The sequence below is a fragment of the Anopheles stephensi genome, chromosome 3 (genome assembly GCF_013141755.1).
Source record: "Anopheles stephensi strain Indian chromosome 3, UCI_ANSTEP_V1.0, whole genome shotgun sequence".
Taxonomy (NCBI): Eukaryota; Metazoa; Arthropoda; class Insecta; order Diptera; family Culicidae; genus Anopheles; species Anopheles stephensi.
The window spans coordinates 59,346,541-59,364,372 of NC_050203.1; the positions used below are offsets into that span (position 1 = coordinate 59,346,541).

General features: G+C 47.1%; 4 protein-coding genes across 5 annotated transcripts; 2 read left to right on the plus strand and 2 right to left on the minus strand.

The window, feature by feature from the left end:
- Window positions 1-2,649: 2,649 nt before the first annotated feature.
- On the plus strand, window positions 2,650-6,442 carry LOC118509275 (serine/threonine-protein kinase par-1-like). The gene is made up of 4 exons (XM_036049650.1): window positions 2,650-3,447; window positions 3,517-4,211; window positions 4,281-4,996; window positions 5,095-6,442. The coding sequence occupies exons 1-4, from the start codon at window positions 3,124-3,126 to the stop codon at window positions 5,802-5,804; spliced, it is 2,445 nt and encodes an 814-aa protein (XP_035905543.1). The 5' UTR covers window positions 2,650-3,123; the 3' UTR covers window positions 5,805-6,442.
- A 1,436-nt stretch (window positions 6,443-7,878) lies between these two features.
- Window positions 7,879-13,321, minus strand: LOC118509278 (bolA-like protein 2). 2 transcript variants are annotated; one of them, XM_036049654.1, is made up of 3 exons: window positions 13,129-13,321; window positions 9,537-9,631; window positions 7,879-9,462 (listed from the first exon to the last, which is right to left on the minus strand). In XM_036049654.1, the coding sequence occupies exon 3, from the start codon at window positions 9,300-9,302 to the stop codon at window positions 8,076-8,078; it is 1,227 nt and encodes a 408-aa protein (XP_035905547.1). In that variant the 5' UTR covers window positions 9,303-9,462; window positions 9,537-9,631; window positions 13,129-13,321; the 3' UTR covers window positions 7,879-8,075. The 2 variants fall into 2 exon arrangements, with proteins under 2 accessions (XP_035905547.1, XP_035905548.1); XM_036049655.1 differs by having other exon boundaries at window positions 13,129-13,316.
- On the minus strand, window positions 11,216-13,268 carry LOC118509277 (probable dolichyl pyrophosphate Man9GlcNAc2 alpha-1,3-glucosyltransferase). The gene is made up of 2 exons (XM_036049653.1): window positions 11,983-13,268; window positions 11,216-11,925 (listed from the first exon to the last, which is right to left on the minus strand). The coding sequence occupies exons 1-2, from the start codon at window positions 13,089-13,091 to the stop codon at window positions 11,241-11,243; spliced, it is 1,794 nt and encodes a 597-aa protein (XP_035905546.1). The 5' UTR covers window positions 13,092-13,268; the 3' UTR covers window positions 11,216-11,240.
- Window positions 13,322-13,596: 275 nt separating the features above from the next.
- On the plus strand, window positions 13,597-15,888 carry LOC118509276 (zinc finger protein 845). The gene is made up of 2 exons (XM_036049651.1): window positions 13,597-13,850; window positions 13,925-15,888. Exons 1-2 carry the CDS (start codon window positions 13,737-13,739, stop codon window positions 15,440-15,442), a joined length of 1,632 nt encoding a protein of 543 aa, XP_035905544.1. The 5' UTR covers window positions 13,597-13,736; the 3' UTR covers window positions 15,443-15,888.
- The last annotated feature ends 1,944 nt before the right edge of the window (window positions 15,889-17,832 follow it).

The following is a 17,832-nucleotide window of genomic DNA, read 5'->3' on the forward strand; positions in this document are numbered from 1 at the left end:
GTTTAATGAAACCATGTTTCCCAACGCGCTCCTAACACACATCGAACAAATGTTATGTTTGCGATACCCCCCAAAAAAAATGCGCCAGGACTTGCAGAGGACACACAGTATTCCTAAGGACGAAGTTCTACTCTGCCACGCTTGTACCAGGTACCAAAGGAAGGATGTGTCCCCGCGTGGGAAAACCCGTTTCCGGGGCTAATTTACAAAGTAATATTAGTTTGTATTTGTTTTTCTAGAGCTTTCTTCAACACAAGAGGAAGTAAAAATAGTTGCATAAACGCACGAAACCAAAACGCAAATCTTACTTACAATTGAATTACGTGCCGACCGGAACGGTGTTGGGGAGAAAATGAAATTACAACAAACACACAAAAGCTGCTAAAAGCACATCCCACAAGCAAACTTAAAAACAAAACTAAAAACACAACTGGGAACCAGAAAACTACTTACAACTAGTGATACAAACGTTTAAGCAAGAACGCAAACCAGCAGTAGAAGCGCGAAAGCATTAAAGTTAGTGAGAGATGCAAAAGCAAACCACAAAACAAACAAGCAAAAACAACCTATATTACCAATCAATCCATTATATATTTGCTAAACTCGAACAGAAATGAAATGAAGTTATTGAAATGCTAAAAGGAAAGAGAGAAAAAGCAACCATTAAACGCATAAAGTGAAGCGAAATAAGCATAAGCAAAAAAAAAAAGAAGGAATGAACAAACAAACCAACTAGAAACACACAAGAAGAATAACATAAAGGTAAGAAATCGAAAAGCGATAGGATTCGAACAAATATTTTTTTATGAATAAAAATTGCAAAAATCAAAAAGTGCGTGCTCTCGGCTATTGTAATAATGGTGAAAAACCGCCTCGCAGTCTTGACCTCTAGCAGAAGTTTGTCATGGGTCGTCAGGTGTTATTCTCACGACGTTACCAGCCAACCGGAGCTAACACAAGCGAACGAGGTTCGCAGGTATGCTTCTCCTACATAAATTAGCCTCAACTCGAGTTTAATCGAAGATTCCAGTTGGTGATGAAAGATGGACCTCTCTAGCGCCAGCTTGAAGTGAGTACATTCTTTGGTGGGCTACCTTAGTCGTAGTGGAGTAGTATTGCAGCTATGATTATATAACATATTATAACACTTTAAGTACTACTTGTCATGTATGTCGTATGCTTAGATTAATTTAATAGTGGTTCATATGTACCCCTTTCCTCACGATCTTATTTTCTTAACCTTTTCTTTCGATCCAGCAGTTTTAGTTCGCCCTACCAAAATTTAAAAAAGGAGTTATTTTCGGTGTTCGGTTGGCAGAACCTCAGCACTGCTCTCAGCAATAGCTTCCAATGCAGTATGAAGCAGAAAATAGTGCCAATGGTTGCCTCATTGTTGTGAGAGAAGCTAAGCTTGCTTCCGGACAAGCCTGTTCAAGTACGCCGGATGGAAAGATAACGGCCGATGGAAGAAAACATTTCGAACGTTCACCACACTCCAGTACGGTTGTTACCAGCAGTAAACCACGAGTAATATGGCGCCGATCCCGGACCAGAAAACGTGTAAGAATTTCTCCAATGAAGGCCAACGCTGGTGGAACAATGCTCCGACCGGAAGTGGAAAAGAGCACTGGAAATAGCTTGAGGAGTGCCAGTGTTTCCATTCCGGAATAGCGCTTAGAACGCTTCTGAAACTCGGTGTACTTTTCTTGCAGAATTTTTAATGAAAACCTTTCCAACATGCTAATTATCATTTTGCCCCTTTTCGTGAAGTAAGGACGCTAGAAGAGGCAACGTTTTAAACTGTTCCGCAATTGAAGAATTCGTTGTTTGCGGTAAGCGATCGCCGATATACCTCAGGTTATACGCAAATAGCATAACTTATTGAGCGTTTGCCTATCGTATTGGTCGTATTAACTAGAGAAATCAATCAGATTTGAATCGAGCGATTGTTTTGGAATTCCAGCCTACGACGATTCTTTTGATTCAAGTTTCCCTCCTAGAGCCGATTCATCATTACTGCGCAGTTTCGAAGTAGAAACCTCTGCCAAATAAGCATCGCACAAGACATCAGCTGACACTTGAGGATGTTGAACAATCCAAAAATCCTTTTGCCCTATCTTGTCCTTTCCCTTTCCCCTTTTCATGAATGCATTTTCGACTCTCCGCCGTGGTGGCACTTTGATGCTCAGAAATCATCTTAAGCACCGTCTTAGAACCAAACTATGTACTATATCTCCAGCTGCCAATACATTGCGAAACTTTTCATCCTTTCATGCATATATGCTTATTGTAATGCTATCCTGGCGTCACAAACCACATTTAGCGTATAATTTGTAGTTTTCTTTATCCATTCCTTCCTATTTTGGTTGTAAACAAAGCACTTTGTTCAACTGTCAACTCAAATCAATTGGATCGTAAAAATGTTACATTCCTACCCCTCAACCTTTTTTCCTGCTTTTAAACCACATGTTTTGTCGAAAAACTTGCCTGAAACGCTCTAAAATATTATTTTTATCGTTTTGAAAGCTTCACATCGATTTTAGTTACAAAAAATCTCTAAAAAAGCATTTTACACGAACTTCTCCTTCAAACTGCGTTTATGAATACAAAGACCATTCCACGAAACGTCACATGACGCTCAACCGGCATGACCGGGCCGGTCGACCACAGTGTTTTGTTTTCAACAGCTGTCGAAATAACTGGCCCAAATTTCGTGACGCTCATTCGCTTTCCCGTTTAACTTTCCCGACTTCCTATTCCATCCCGCACACAATCTGGCTTCCCGGGACCACTTATAATACGCCGTTTGTCGGTTCGACAGCTGTTTGCGAGGCGGTGGGGAAGCTGATCCGAGGTGCGCGGGCGAGTGTGTGCGTGTGTGTGCAACAATTGCGTCGAATGTGCTTTGGCTGTGCACTTCCGCGGTGGTGATCGTGTTCCGCAGCCAAGCCAATCACGGTGCGTAAGAGTGAGCGAGACGAAGCGATACGCCCACCCCACGCAGGAACGCCAGTTGGGGGTTTGGTAGTTAAAAGGCTTGCAGCACCGCGCACCGCATTACACCACCGTCGGGTACGGTTTACATCATCTCTCTCACTCGCGCGCGACACGTTCCGGGTTGACATGAACCAGGCATGCAAGCAGCTTGGCAAGCGGCAAACGGCGGACAGTGGCAACGGTTTCCGTCCGAAGAAGTTCCGGCCGGACCAGCAGGTACCGACGATCGACGATGGGCAGGGCACGGGGATCGCGGACGGTGCCGCACCGGATGGTGGTGCGGTATTGCTCGATTGTGAAATCCCTCGCTACGGTACACTGGTGGAACGGAAGCGTTGCCGGAAGGCGGGTGACTTTGTGCTCGGGTACGAGCTGGGCACGAGTCCGGGTGTGCCACAGACGCAGTATCTGGCCCGCAAACAGGGCACCAATGAGTTCTATCTGCTGAAGGTATGAGCGGGACGCAGAACCGTTAATTAGGTTATGTCGGTGGAGCTAACTGTTGTTCTGTCTTTGCAGATACTCAGCTTCGATCCGGAGACGGAAATAGTGGACAAAGAAACGCTGCAGGGCAAGGTGCTGCTGCACAACGAGTTCACGCTGCTCTCGATGCTGGACGATCTGGACGGTGTGATTCATCAGCACGGATTTTTCAGCGATTACGCGTTCGAGGAGCGTCAGATCGAGCGGGGCAACGATGGAACGGTGCAATCGATCTACACCGGCCGCATCCGCCGTCGGTTGATACTCGTGCTGGATTGTGTTCATGCGCACGAATTCTGTGACGAATCGTCCGCGTACATTAGCCTGCAGCGTCACATCTCGGTAACGCGGCTTAGCGAACGGAGAGCGCTGGGGCTGTTCTACGAGGTAGTGAAGGTGGTCGAACAGCTGCACGCCCGCAACATCATCCACCGAGACCTTAAGCTGAACAACATTGTGCTCGACCGGCGTACGGGGCGCATCGTGCTGACCAACTTTTTCCTCGGCAAGCATCTCATGAACGAGCAGGAATGTTTGTTCGATCAGCGCGGCAGTCCGGCGTACATTTCGCCCGACGTGCTGGGTGGTAAGCCGTACCGGGGCAAACCGTCCGACATGTGGGCGCTCGGCGTCATCCTGTACACGATCGTGTACGGCAAGTTTCCGTTTCTGGACACTACGCCGTCAGCACTGTTCCGGAAGATTCGTGAGGCGGATTACACCATTCCGAGGTAACGTGAGCATGAGGGATTGGGGCGGTTTCAGCAAATGCTAAGCAAGGTTTGCTGCTTTCCTTCCAGCGGTTTCAACACGACGCAAGAGACAAAAAATCTCATCAAAAGTATGCTGACCCTGAACCCGGACGATCGCTTGACGGCTTGGGAGGTACGCACCGAGCTGGAACAGATCCTGCGTCGGTTCCGACGGCCACGCCCTAACTGTGATCAACTCGTGCCGGAACTGGTGGAGCCTTCGCTTGCGGCCGACAAGCTCGCACCAGCTGATCAATCGACGCCGACTGGCAAGGCAACCGTCGAACCGACGGGCGTGGACCCGATCGTAAACGTGTCGGTAAAGACGATCGTCAACCCTTCGCCCAGGTTCGATCTGAGCACGGAACCATTTTCCCGCACCCTTGAATCGACGGTAAATCAGCGCCGCACGGAAGAGTGCTTCAAATCGAAAGGCGAGCGGACTTACAAGGTGAAGACAACGACGTATCGCTTCACTCCTTCCACCCTTCACCGACTGCAGGATGTGGTGGGCGATGGTGGTTCGGTAGGTGGAATAAGCATGGCCAGTTCTGCCGGTACGGCACCGCTGGAACAGCAGCCGTCGGCGAGCGGAAGACGTTCGCACGCGGCGGTCAGCACGGCGGGTGGTGTCGATCAGCCGCTGGTGTCCGGCGCGGGTCGCAATTTCAGTCGGTTCAATTTTAACTTGAATCTACAGTATTCCGCGAGCTCCTCGTACAACAACGCTGTAGCGGCGGCAGTGTCTACTGTCCATAATGGTGGTAAGTAGTGTAACGTTCATAACGACTTGCAAATTGGTGTTGAAATCGAGAGTCTAGTGACAATAGGATTCAATTTTTGTTAATTTTTTCTTCCGTAGGCTCTCCGAATGCGGCGCATCGTACGCGTACGGAAAGATCCAACGCTTCGAGCGATCGCCCATCATTACCCCGGGTGTTAAGCGTTAGCCAAACGGTTCGAGTGATAAGATCCGGCGCAGGACACCAACAGCTACCGACGACACCACCACCACCACCACTGCCCATAAACGCGTCCGATGCCAATGGTGCCGTGTTCGGTACGGAACCGAGCCTAGAGCAGCAGGCAAACGGATCATCGCTGGCATCGCTCCCACCGGCGGCACAGCGTCTGTACGCCATCATGAACTACATATCGCTCAACAACAGTCGTCAGCCGGCGGGAGCTGCTGACACTCGATCGACCATGACACCGGCCGCGACGCCACCGGCACCGCTCGCCGAGAACGATCCGGGCGCCGGGCTCGACTTTAACGGCGTCATCACACCGGACATAGCGGACAAAATTGTGGCCTACTTGATCGTGCACTTGCGCAGCCTCGATTGGGTCGCGAACGTGTTCCGCTCGATCGATGGTGGTGCCGGCAACGATCCCGAGCTGCGCGTGAACAATCTGCTCGAGCTGTTGCGTCAGCTCGGTGTGCGGATGGAGGCCTGCCACGGACAGATAGTGATCCGTGCCGTGCAGACACGCGATCGGCTGCAGTTCCTTAGTTTGCTGCTGCGTATCGCTGGCTACAATGATAAGTACTTTCACCAGCGGTCCGCTTAGCAACCGCAGTAGCAGCATTAGACGTAGTAGGCCAGCTTCAACAATCGTGGGAGCATCGGCTCTTTTCTCCCTCACGAGTCGGCGGCAGCGGCGATGACGGCCCCATCGTCTCACATTCGTCTGCGCACTGAGGGGGGGATTTTTTTTCTCTTTTTTATTTTATTATTGGTATAGGAATCATTTAATCACACAAACGATACTAGATAAGCGAAGGGAGGGAATGCTTCTTAGTAGCAACAGCAGGCTGGTAGCTAGGGAAAACCTGTCGATAAGCGATTTCCCGTCACATCTCACGCATACATACGTTCTTTTCTTGACTGACTGACTAAACGAAACGCTCGTTAGCTCATTATAGGAGGTTTCCTTTCATAGCGCTCTGGTGGTTCGATGCGTACCACTGCCTGGGTGCGCCACTCTCTTTTGGGGTTAAACTCAGATGATTTTGTTTGAGGAAAACAGCGACTGTCCGGTTTTATTGTGGGTGAGCTGATCGGTCGCCGTTACTGTCGTTACGATTGGCGGCCGGTTAGATTGATTGCTTTGCGATTCATTAAAAATAATCAAATATATATTTTATTTTATTGTGAAAACAGAGAAACAGCGAAATGGAAGAAAAATAATCATGCTTTATGCACATCGGTCGGTGTATTTCCGAGTGACGTTAACATCCGATAGGTGTTTCACACACAATTGTGAAATACCATTCCACCACATGCACAAGGTTAGGGGTGTTGCACCATATAATGTAAATAAGGTTTTTTTTATTTTATTTTAGACACTCAACTTTGTAGCGCGTATTGATGATTCATTCACATTGTTGTTAAAGCGAGAGGAATTGTATAGCCCAGCCGTATTGGTTAAAACTAAATTACAAAAGTTGATATAATTCACGATGGTTTGGGGAGGTTTCCTTCTCCAAACCGTGAAAGGGCACCTTATCCCAGGTGAGCTCGGTAGATCCGTTAATAATAATTCCGTCATCCAAATTCGAGGTTTTGTTGGTAGCGAGGGTCGGTATCGTTAGGGCTCGTCTGTGAATGCAATCGTCAGTATTCTGCGTGTCGAGATGCAGCGTTCTTCCATCCCGCTGGCTTGTCTGCGTTCAAGACCATAGAATATGATCTACTTCATGGTATCCGAGGCCTGCAGCCACATGTTTTGGAGTCGGCCCGTCCGAAATGGTTAGACCTAAGCCTAGACATCATTCGAATGAACGCACGATCTCCTGAGATGCCTTGGAACCAGGGCTTCAAGCAAATTTGGGGAGTGATCGAATATAAAAACCTCCCAAGCTTATCCGTGTCCCACATACTCTGCTGCCACCGAGCCATGCAGAGAGATTGTGGAGCACGCATGTGCTCGTAAGGTAGGATAAGCCTATCAAAAAGAGACCCTTCCGAAGCGCCCTTTTTGGCCAATTGATCTGCCCTTTCATTGCCTAGAATAGCGCAATGAGCGGGCAACCAAACACGAGATATTCGGAAAGATTTTTCAAACAAGGAGCTTAAGTAGTCTGGGCTCTTTATTGCCTTCACAGACTTTAGTGCTGCCGGACAGCGCTTAAGCTGCCGGAGAAGATGAAATATTCGTCTGGAGAACAAGCAATTATGATCAATAAGGCGTAAAAGATTGCGGCGAGCTCCGCTATATCCATTAAGCATGGTCGGTGTAGTTGAAAGAATGCTTCGGAATCGATGTTATACACGCCAATACCGATGCCCTGCTCTGAGGAGGATCCGTCATTATAAAATTGGTTTCGGTTCAAATGGCCATACTTTTCCACAAAAATCCTGGAAATTGTCGTCCTGCGAAGACTATCGGAGATAGACTTTGCATCCTCTTTTAAAAAGGTATCTACTATTGGAAACGAGATTAATACCAGGCGAATTAGTCATCATAAGATAGAGCAGAAATTTTAAACTTTCAGTACTTAAGCACCGGCTTTAGAACAGGGCGTCTGAGGAGCGACCTACCACCTAAGCTCCTGAAGCCGCATCCCATTCCCAGATGCCACGAGTAAGTATTCATTTTTCGCAATTTTTCTTTACCCAATTTATTAACTCCAACTTAAACCTTTCATTTATATTGCTTTTTATATTTGAACCAACCGAAAATACCAAAAGTAGAATCATTTTAAAGAGAGATGTGTCGAAGTGATGATGCTACAAACAAAACGCTTTAACCCGCAACCTTAATAAAACCTTTAGCCCGTACGAACGATCTTCGTTAACAAATCAGTTTCAAGTGTCTTCGCCTTCGTTAGAAGCAGGGTTAGCTAAGCGTAACACCGGCCCCCGTACCGACGGTGGTTTCCATCGTCCGGAAGCCAGCCTCCGTCAACACACCCACCAACCGTTGGAATGAATCGAGCTCGCGAAACCCGTCCGGCAGCAGCACAAAGGCACATCCGCCACCGCCAGCACCGGTAAGCTTGCTGGCGAACCCGCCCCGTTCGGCAATGGCAAATATTGCTTCCAAAGCCGGGTGACTCACGCCCACGGAACGTAGCAAGTTGTTGTTGATGTTCACCAGCGTGCTAAGCCGATCGTAAACCGTGTCTGGCTCGTGGTCCTCCGATTCGAACAGTGCAATTGCTTCATCCACAACGCCACCCATCGACTCCAGAATCGGACCGACGGTGCGTGGGAACAGTTCCAGCCGTTTGGCTACGGCAGCAACAAGCTGTGCCGTACTGCGGCTAACACCCGTGTCAACGATCAGAACACGCACCGGACGACGCAGTTTGATGAGCTTATCCACACCGGTTCCACGTCGAAAGCGAACCAATCCACCATTGGTCGCGATTTCGTTATCAATGCCGGAGGGTTTCACGTGCATTATGATCTCGGAATCGAAAGACCATCGATAGATCTTCTTCAGCACGTCCGGGTTCATCGCGGATGGATCGCGATTAAATTGAGCTTTCAAAATCCGTGACAGATGATACGCTCCGGCTGCCAAACAAACGCCGTAACTGGCCGAACTGCCCAAACCAGCTCCGATGCTCATTTCCGAGTGTAGCGAAAGCTGGAAGCCTCCAGCACCGAGGCAGCATCTATCGATCGATTGAACGCCTTCCGATCGAAGCACTCGATTGATGATGTAAAGTGTGGAGCCAAGCGACATCCGCTCTTTCGATGTTACGTCCGCTAGGGAAGGCGCCGGATCCGACACAAAGCGTGCGAAGGGGAAATCTCCGGGCGAGCGTAATTGTTCCAAAAAGGCATCCGGTTGAAGCGTTTCGTTGCAGTCAAGTTCACGAAGGAACGCATCAAAAAGATCGAGCGGCAGGCTGGCAGTGAACGGGATCGAACGGAACTCGACGATGACTTGGGGCGGCGATGATGAAGACGCGAGAGCGGTATACGTGAGGTAGGTACGCAGTCCAATCGATCCAGCAATCGCCGGATGACCGTACACGACGGAATGTTCCCCGTGAAGGATCACCTTCCCCGGGGCGGAAATGTCGAATCGTTGGACGATGGTTTGTTCCGCCATGATGATGCTGCTAGCTGGTAAGATGGCGGCTGGTTCAAATACAGTATGGAGAAACCTAACCTAAGGTCCACTCTCGCCGGCCCACTGTTCCGGGGTGTAGGTTTTCTGCGAGAAAGCGTGAATCGTTTTCAGTTCCTCTTCCAGTGCCGCGTTTACGAGCCTGTCGATTGGGATAGGGGGATTTGGATGAATGTCTCTAGGAGGGAAAAGCACACCTCGCTCGATGGACCTTACCTGTGCCGCTGGAGGAGAGGTTTGCCTTGGAACTGGGAGGAAACTACTACGACGCGGAATTTGCCACCGCAACCATCCGATTCGTCGACCACTTCCTGCAGGGAAACGAATGATAGCAATGTTTATCACAATTATGATAATGGATAACTTAATTTTGAAGACATTCCTCGGATGCATTCCTTGGTGGTCGATATGTCGACTGACTTTAATATTAGCTCTAAATCCAGTCCCATTAGTTGAAGAGATAGTTGCAACCTATCAGAGAGGATTCCGAAATGGAAAATCAACTACGGGCCAGATATCTTCAAGATGCGGCAAATCTTGGAGAAGACGGCGGAGCAGCAACTCCGCATATACGACGCAATGAGCTCCTTTGGAATCCCGGCCACGTTTAGCAGGCTTGTAAGAATGACAATGGCCAACATCACAACCCAGGTGAAGGTCTGGATGGAAAACTCTCAGGACTTTCCTTAGCTACAACCAAGGGCTTGCGCCAGGGAGATGGGCTTGCCTGTCTCCTTTTCAACCTGGCGCTAGAGAGAGCCATCCACGACTCGGAGGTGGAAACTTCGGGGACTCTCTTCTATAAGTCAATCCAGATCCTGGCAAACGCTGATGACATAGACCAATGACATACACATCATTGGTTTGAGGCTCTCCTATGTAGCAGAAGCTTACCAAAGGATCGAGCGAGCGGCACAGATAGGTACAGATATGTGACCGCACCTTCGAAATCGTCCAAAACTTCACCTATCTGGGATCAAAAGTCAGCACCGACAACAACATTGGTGTTGAGTTACGCGCAAGGGTGCTGGCTGCCAACCGGTTATACAACAGTCTGAGGAAACTTCTCCACTCTAAATACCTGTCGTGACGGACGAAGCTGGGACTGGGTACAGAACATTTATAGTCCCAGTACTCACATACGCCTCTGAGACATGGACTCTGTCCTAAACTAACGAAGCCCTCTTAGCCGCGTTCGAGAGGAAGATGCTCAGAAGGATTTTTGGCCCCGTATGTGTGGAAGGACAATGGAGGAGCCGCTACAATGACGAGCTCTACGAGCTGTACGATGATCTCACTATCGTACAGCGCATTAGACTCGCCAGGCTCCGGTGGGCTGGTCACGTCATAAGAATGACACCGGACGACCCAGCCCGTAAAGTCCTTTCAGGCCGTCCACACGGACAGAGGAGGCGTGGTAGGCCCAAATTGAGATGGAGTGATAGCGTTGATGCGTCCGCCAGAACGGCCGGGATAATGGATTGGCATACGAAGGCGCTGGACCTTGAGCGGTATCGAGGATTGTTGCAGCAGGCCAAGACCGCGAAGAGGATGTAGCACCGGATTAGTAAGTAAGTAAACTACAAACGAGAGGTCTTTACAACCAGTTACGAGGAGTTAGAGGCCCTTTTTGAGCCATCAAGTTTCCCGAATAGTTAACGATAATTTACAAATCGTGGCACCAGGGTGTGACTGGGATTTTGAAGTAGTTTAAGGTAGCCAAATGTATATTAGGAAAAGCTTCTCAGAGAATCCCCCCTCCCCCCCCCCCCCCCCTGAGTATTGTTCCATTGCCTGGATTTCTCAACATCCTGCGAAACGTATTTCAGTGCTCCACTGGAGCATTTCACAGGGCATTTTTTTCGGAACATTTCTTCCTCATGAAACAAACCGGATGAATTGTTTTCGACTTTATTTGCTCTAATTCACTTTCTTTTTATTGTTTATTCTAGATGGCTGTTCAGGTGTAACACTAGTTTGATCGCTACAGAACTGTCTGTAGTTAAAGTACAAGTAAAACAGTACAAAATGCCCACAGCTGTACGCCGATATGAGCAGTGGATAGAGAAATGGAAGATGCGCTGGTGGAGCGAGGCAAAGGAAGGCTACCAGGAGCAACACCTGCCCGAGCAGTGACAGATAGAACAGTGCCACGAAGACACTTCCAATCGATGCGAACCCTTCTGGAAGAAGTCCTCGTAGATGAAGTACATCGTAGGATAGTTTATGATTTTTGTTCGACGGTTTTGAATCCCGTACTGTCCGAACCATTGTTAGACTGATAAGGGTTAGCCCCACAAAAGCCCCTGTAAGACCATCTTTGTGGAGTAGCGGTAGCATGCTGAAGGTGGCCAACTGTAGAAACCAACAGGAAACGAGTGGTTCCAGTGGAAGGAGCAGTGTGGCCGGCAGTGCTGCTAGAAGAATCGATTTTTCGTGCACTTGAAAGCTGAACAGGAAAAATCCTAGCGCTGTTACGACGAGCGAGTAAAGGAAGCTTCGAGCTGTGTGATTCTTCTGCAGTAGAAGATGTAATCCGCTCGGCAGGACGGCCAGCAACGTGCAAACCAGGCACACGATTGCCATCGTTGTGTTTGGGACGTTTCTGAAAGGGAATAGCGTTGTTAGCATGATGTTTTGATCGATCTCAGCGGGTATTTACCTGAGTTTAACGAACACGTTCACCACACACCACACGTTGGACACTTTGTCCTCGAAAACGCCACGTGCTACGGGGAATATTCGATGCACCAGCTGTCCAACAGCGTCCAGTGAACCCAACCAAGGAAGCCAGATGATGATAAATGATAGCAGGACAGTTGCGCCGAGCAACGTTAGATTTCTCACACCCACCAGGAACCTTTGACCGAAGGTGGAAGAATTGTCCGCTCCGTCGGTGAAACAGTCCCGCAGAAGATAGAAAAAGAATGGCAGCGCGTGGTACAGCTCCATCTGCTTGTAGTTTAAGGCGAGACAGAATAGAACGGCTTCCGCTAGTGTTCGCCTTTCGACGATGGCCGCAACGGCTAGGGCACAAAGGGCAAGAGACGCGTTGTTGTACTGGAAGTGGCCGTTATCGATGAGGATCTGTCCCGGGAACAGGATAGCCAGGGTGGGAGCAAGCCACCGAACTTCGGTGTTAGGCCTGGCCATTCGCCTAAGTATGGTGTACGTGGCGTACAGGATGGCTGGAAGGTACAGGACCGCATCGACCAGCAGGACCGTGTTTCGCATAAATTGTTTATGCTCAGCCGTGCTGATACCGCGGGACGTGTGCAGCGCAACGAAAGACTCATCGTGCCACTGGCGAGCCCACCACCCGACGAGATAGCTGTGATACGCGGTCAGTGGTGGATAGTCCAATCCCCAGTACAGCAAATCGTTGTCCGACGTGTTCCGGTACCAGTCGGCCACCGGAAGGTTGACCGTCACCTCCTGCCAGTGTCGCTGCGCCTCGAAGTCTCCATACATCGGGGGCCGGTTTTGGCCCGAGTAAGAGTGCAACGAAACTGTCGCTCGTAGAAAGAGTCCGGCCGCCACAATCACCAACCACTGCATTCCGGTCTTTGCGTCCATATTCCCGGGAGGCCCGGTATCACTGATCCGGACAACGAAACACTTCCAACGCGGCGGACACACACACACGTACACACGCGAGAGCGATCGTTCGCTCGTTGTTTTTGTTTGACAGCTTTTGACGCTGGTTCGTACCCGGGGAGTCGGACCGAAGCGCGTGAAGATGATCGGGAGAGAAAAGAAAGTTTCCCCCATACGCCTCCCAAAAAAACACCCGCCACCGTTCACTTACCACATGGGTTGCTTCCAGCTTTTCGGTCAGCTTCTGCCGGATGTATTCCTCTGTGTAGCCGGACATGGTGGCGGTCGGTAGCGGCGATGGAAAATTATAAAAGATGGTGAGAAATAAGGGTTATTTACTTGGGAAAGAAGAATTTCAATGCTCGGTAGAAAAGAGGGTTGCTGTCACCTTGTGTGTTTACCTTTTTTGACAATTGTAAACGGAACTGTCAAATGGCGCCTTTCGTCGGTCGTTCGCGTCGATCACCCTAGAGGTAAATAATATGTTTTGCTAAGTATTATTTAAAATTAATATTGTAATTTTTATTTACGAAGCTCTGTTTAATTTTCTTTCGATTTAAATGCAGAACTGGAAAAATTGATATTTTTAACAATTTCTTAAACCTAAACAAATATGGAATGTTGAAAGTTACGCCATCTTATATTTAATGAATAAACCTCTTTTTACAATACTTTTCTAATATTGTTAAAAAGGTAACAACATCACATCACACGGTGCCTTGCGTCGATCACAAAAGTATTGGTTGTGCTAGGAGTACTGAATTCAAATTATAATTATTGTAAATTAACTGCCGGAATATTTCTAAAATTCAACTCACAATGTCTGAAACAAGCTGTAGACTCTGCCTAGGCGAAGTGCATCCCGACGATCGAGGCTCTTCCATACTGGAGGCATTATTTCGGAGTGCGATCGATCGCGTGTTTTCGTTTGAGGTAAATACAAACATTGTTGAATGGTTTTCCAGAAGCTAGAATCGTGTACTGATCGGTACTTTTTTCCATTTTAGATAAAGCACGATGATAGCTTACCGATATACACGTGCAACGATTGTTCGCAGCAGGTTTGGGACTTCAACAGTTACAGCCAGTTGGTGCAAAAAAATCAAAACACTCTGGAGCAAAGGCGGTTGAAGAACAGCGAGCGTTCGAACTCCACCGAGCAAACGGAAGGAATTCCATTGCAACCAATCGATCCGGACAGCATTAAGCAGGAAGCTGTAACATCGGATGAGGAATCGGAACCTCCGGCCACGGCACCTGACCAAGTGCCAGAAGGCTGTAGTTTACTGCCAGCTATTAAAACGGAACCAATTGACACTTTTGCGGAAGAAGAAACTTTGCCAAATCACTTACTTACTTATCCAGAGCTAGAACCACTTCGGGATCTTGGCCTGCTGCAGCAGTCCTCGATACCACCAAATGAAGTTTTTGTAAAATCTGAACCTATTATTGCTGATGTGGAAGAGAGCGTCATGGACGTACCTCAGGCACTAGAACACAATTCTGTAGACATTAAAGAATCGGATGGAAGTGACCTGGAAGACAATAGTAATGACGATAACGATGGCGACGATGATGATCGCGATGATTCAGCTAATACTGAGCCGAGTCCAAATTGTAAAAATTTAATCGAAAAGATGCGGGAACGGATCCGGGAGCGGATCGCAGCTCATAAGGCGGTCTTCCGCTGTGACGTATGCGATAGAACCTATCCCAACGAACACTATTTGAAAACGCACAACGCCGTAGTGCATGCACCGTATTTGCGCAGAAGACCTTGGTATCCGTGCGATGTGTGCAATCGATCATTTTCGCATCAAATGCTTCTGCAAAATCACCGCAGAACGCATACCGTTGCAGAACAGTCTTCCCCATCGGGGGGTGTTTCGGGCGGTGAGACGGAGGCCGGAACGGATTCCACCCTTGACCAGTACACGTTTCGCTGCAGTGCGTGCCTTAAAACATTTCCATGCCACAAGAGTCTGCAGACGCACGTGGATGTAATGCATCCGGATATGGAGCGAGAACCGCAAACGTATTCGTGCGATCAATGCGATCGAACGTTTGATGAGCGTAAAAAACTGAACAAACACCGCCGGGTGCACAAATACCAGCAGTGTAACGTGTGCAAGAAGCTGCTCGTGAAGCATAACATCCGTCAACATGTGCTCGCCCATCAGGGTGAGTATCGGTGCACGGTGTGCAGCAAGACGCTGTCGTGTAGCAAAAGTCTGAAACGACACCTCGAAACGGTACACGCCAGTGAGGCTAAGCGACTGGAGCGGCCCTATTCGTGCCCGCTGTGTCCACGCACGTTTTACCACATCGCCCACCTGCAGACCCATCGGCATTACCATATCATGCAGCGATGTCCGCTGTGTGACAAAACGGTCCGGAAAACCCTGCTGGGCGAACACATGGCCGTGCACAAAGGTGCGTTCCGGTGTAAGCCGTGCGGCAAAATGTTCACATCCAAGATGGGATGGAAAATTCATTCGAAACAGAAGCATGGCAAGGTGGTGTAAGTGGTGATGTTGGTTAACTTCTATGGGACCATCCTTTCCACAGACTCGAGAGGTCGTGGTCTGCCATTTCTGGCTTGCTTTTTACCAGCATCAAGAAACTTTTTCCCTTGAACAACCAGTCAAGCAAGCCAATAACGGCAGCCCAAGGCGGCTTCAGGCTTTTGAACCCAAGAAGAAGATTTTTTTATTCGTCCTGTTACTATGCAAAAATGCTGTATTACGGCCAGATCGTTACTGCCAAGTAAAAACATAACGAGGAATGACTAGGAAATGCAATTTACAGTCGATCAAATAAATATTACCAAAATATTGTAATATAAATTCGCTATAAATGGTACAGTACAAACGGGAGGAGCCAAAACGAACCAAAAATAGGCTTCACGGCAACAGGAAAAGCTTACAAATTATGAATTTTTAAATAAAGTTAGATAATAGTCTCCGTTTGATGTTGATGAAAAAAAACCTCCGATGAATATCGTATAGCATCCGAAAAAGTTTGTCCTTGCTTCCAAACTAAGTATAATTCACTCCTATAAAAATGTTGACAATGTAGGCACAATCGCTTTAAAAGCTCATTACATTGTATTGTATTCTATTGACGTAAAAAGAACAAATAAAAATAGTTTCAATAATCCTGCCCTCAGCTAAAATTTAAAACCCTCAAAGCCGGCTCTCCAATACATAGTCTAAAAAACGTTCATTGGTTTCTGCAAGGTCGGAAACTTTTAAAGATGGATGATTGTTTCGCGCCGGGATGAAAATGAAAATCGAAAATCATCCGGCACCTCGGCCGCTGGTGGCTATTTTGCCGGCTTCAGGACGCACCGGATCGGGCCACGTGCCTGCATAGAAATCCGTTGGGAATCCTCTTATACTAAGCTTCGAATGTGACATGAAATCACAATCGTAGTAAGCGAGTAACGAAGGATGAAGCAATAATCGCTGAAAATGGTAAAAAGAAGAGAGATGGAAGAGAGAAACAGAGATGGAGAGTGGCTACCACGCTGTTGGGTAGATGAATGGCTTTTTCATGGTAGCTACTGTGTATGGGGAAGCCGATCGCAATCGAGCTTACCTAAAACGGGTTGCATTATTCACGGCCGGAAGCTAATCCATCGGAAATGGTTCCGACTACAAGGCGTGGGCTTAGGTGCGCCAGTGTGTTTAGGGAAGCTAGCGGACGTGTAACTCGCACAGGTAGGGTAGTTCCATTCGAAAGTTGAATCGTAACGATTTTATGTTCGGCCTGTTCTATCTCCGGAAGGTGAAAATAGAAGGTAACAATTGTGTTGTTACAGAGAGATAAATTATCTTGCTAAGGTGGATTTTAAAAGGGCTGAGCTCAGCAATTGGTACTGATGATGGTGTGCTCTTTGGCCCTTTAAAAAGCTTAAACATAACCTTTAATCATGTTTCTCATTTTATTTCTTTGTTTCATCGTTTAACGATTAAAAAAAACGTAATCACTAACTGTTTTTGCAATGAACAAATTTGAATAATTGCTGCTAAGCAAATTAATTTAATTGCTTTAACCATTTGAAATGAATTTTTTAATGCTAAGGATTGAAAACGTTAGGCTTTCACATTTTAAAGTCTGTTTGTTTATTAAAATCATTTGCGGGCAGGAACTAAACATAATTAATATTAATGCTAAAAAAACATTGTAAAAATCAGGGTTTCCCCTTAATTGTTATTCAACGCTTAGTGTTTCAAATCATAACGCACTGGGCGTCTCCATTGTTTATACATCTAGTACGGCATCGCGTACTAGGCGTCTCCATCGTGGATATATTTCTTATTTTACATAAGGAGCAATTTCGACCTTGGTTTTGTATTATTTTGTTTATTTAATAGCGCTTTTTTAAGTTATTTCTAAATTAAACTGTGCTTTATACTACGCTGAGTCTCTGCACTGTCCGTACAAAGATTTTTCAAACAATTCTTTAGCTTTATTTGGTTTAATAAAACAACCGAGCTGACGATATAGGAAATATATTTTATTTGTTTTACGTCGATCAAATATTTTTCTTATGTAAATTGCTCTTCGATAGAGTGTTATAAGATATTTTGTTATTTATGGACAATTTTATTAATCTTAGATCCACCTTAAGTTTGAATCAGAATTCAGCAAAATTTTTCCAAGGCATAATAGTGGGCCTCTGAAGCAGTAAAGACAAAACAACTATTCTTGAGGTCATCAGTACAATTTTGTATGTTTTTAAAGATTTTATTTGTTACTGTCGAGAAGAACAAGATAAGATTAAATTTTAGTTTTTCACCGTAGATTACTCAAATGTGGTAGAAAGCTAAAGCATTGCTAAAGAACTTCTCCTTCTTCTTCTTCTTTTTCTTCTAGATTTAACGCCTTGACCATAAAAAAGTAATACCTC

Excerpts from the sequence above, each read along its gene's own strand:
- LOC118509275 (XM_036049650.1), top strand. The coding sequence starts at position 3,124 with ATGAACCAGGCATGCAAGCAGCTTGGCAAGCGGCAAACGGCGGACAGT. Across the intron at positions 4,212-4,280 it reads GCGGATTACACCATTCCGAG|CGGTTTCAACACGACGCAAG; the intron begins GTAACGTGAGCA and ends CTTTCCTTCCAG. Across the intron at positions 4,997-5,094 it reads GTCTACTGTCCATAATGGTG|GCTCTCCGAATGCGGCGCAT; the intron begins GTAAGTAGTGTA and ends TTTCTTCCGTAG.
- LOC118509278 (XM_036049654.1), bottom strand. The coding sequence starts at position 9,302 with ATGGCGGAACAAACCATCGTCCAACGATTCGACATTTCCGCCCCGGGG.
- LOC118509277 (XM_036049653.1), bottom strand. The coding sequence starts at position 13,091 with ATGGGGGAAACTTTCTTTTCTCTCCCGATCATCTTCACGCGCTTCGGT. Across the intron at positions 11,926-11,982 it reads AACGTGTTCGTTAAACTCAG|AAACGTCCCAAACACAACGA; the intron begins GTAAATACCCGC and ends ATTCCCTTTCAG.
- LOC118509276 (XM_036049651.1), top strand. The coding sequence starts at position 13,737 with ATGTCTGAAACAAGCTGTAGACTCTGCCTAGGCGAAGTGCATCCCGAC. Across the intron at positions 13,851-13,924 it reads ATCGCGTGTTTTCGTTTGAG|ATAAAGCACGATGATAGCTT; the intron begins GTAAATACAAAC and ends TTTCCATTTTAG.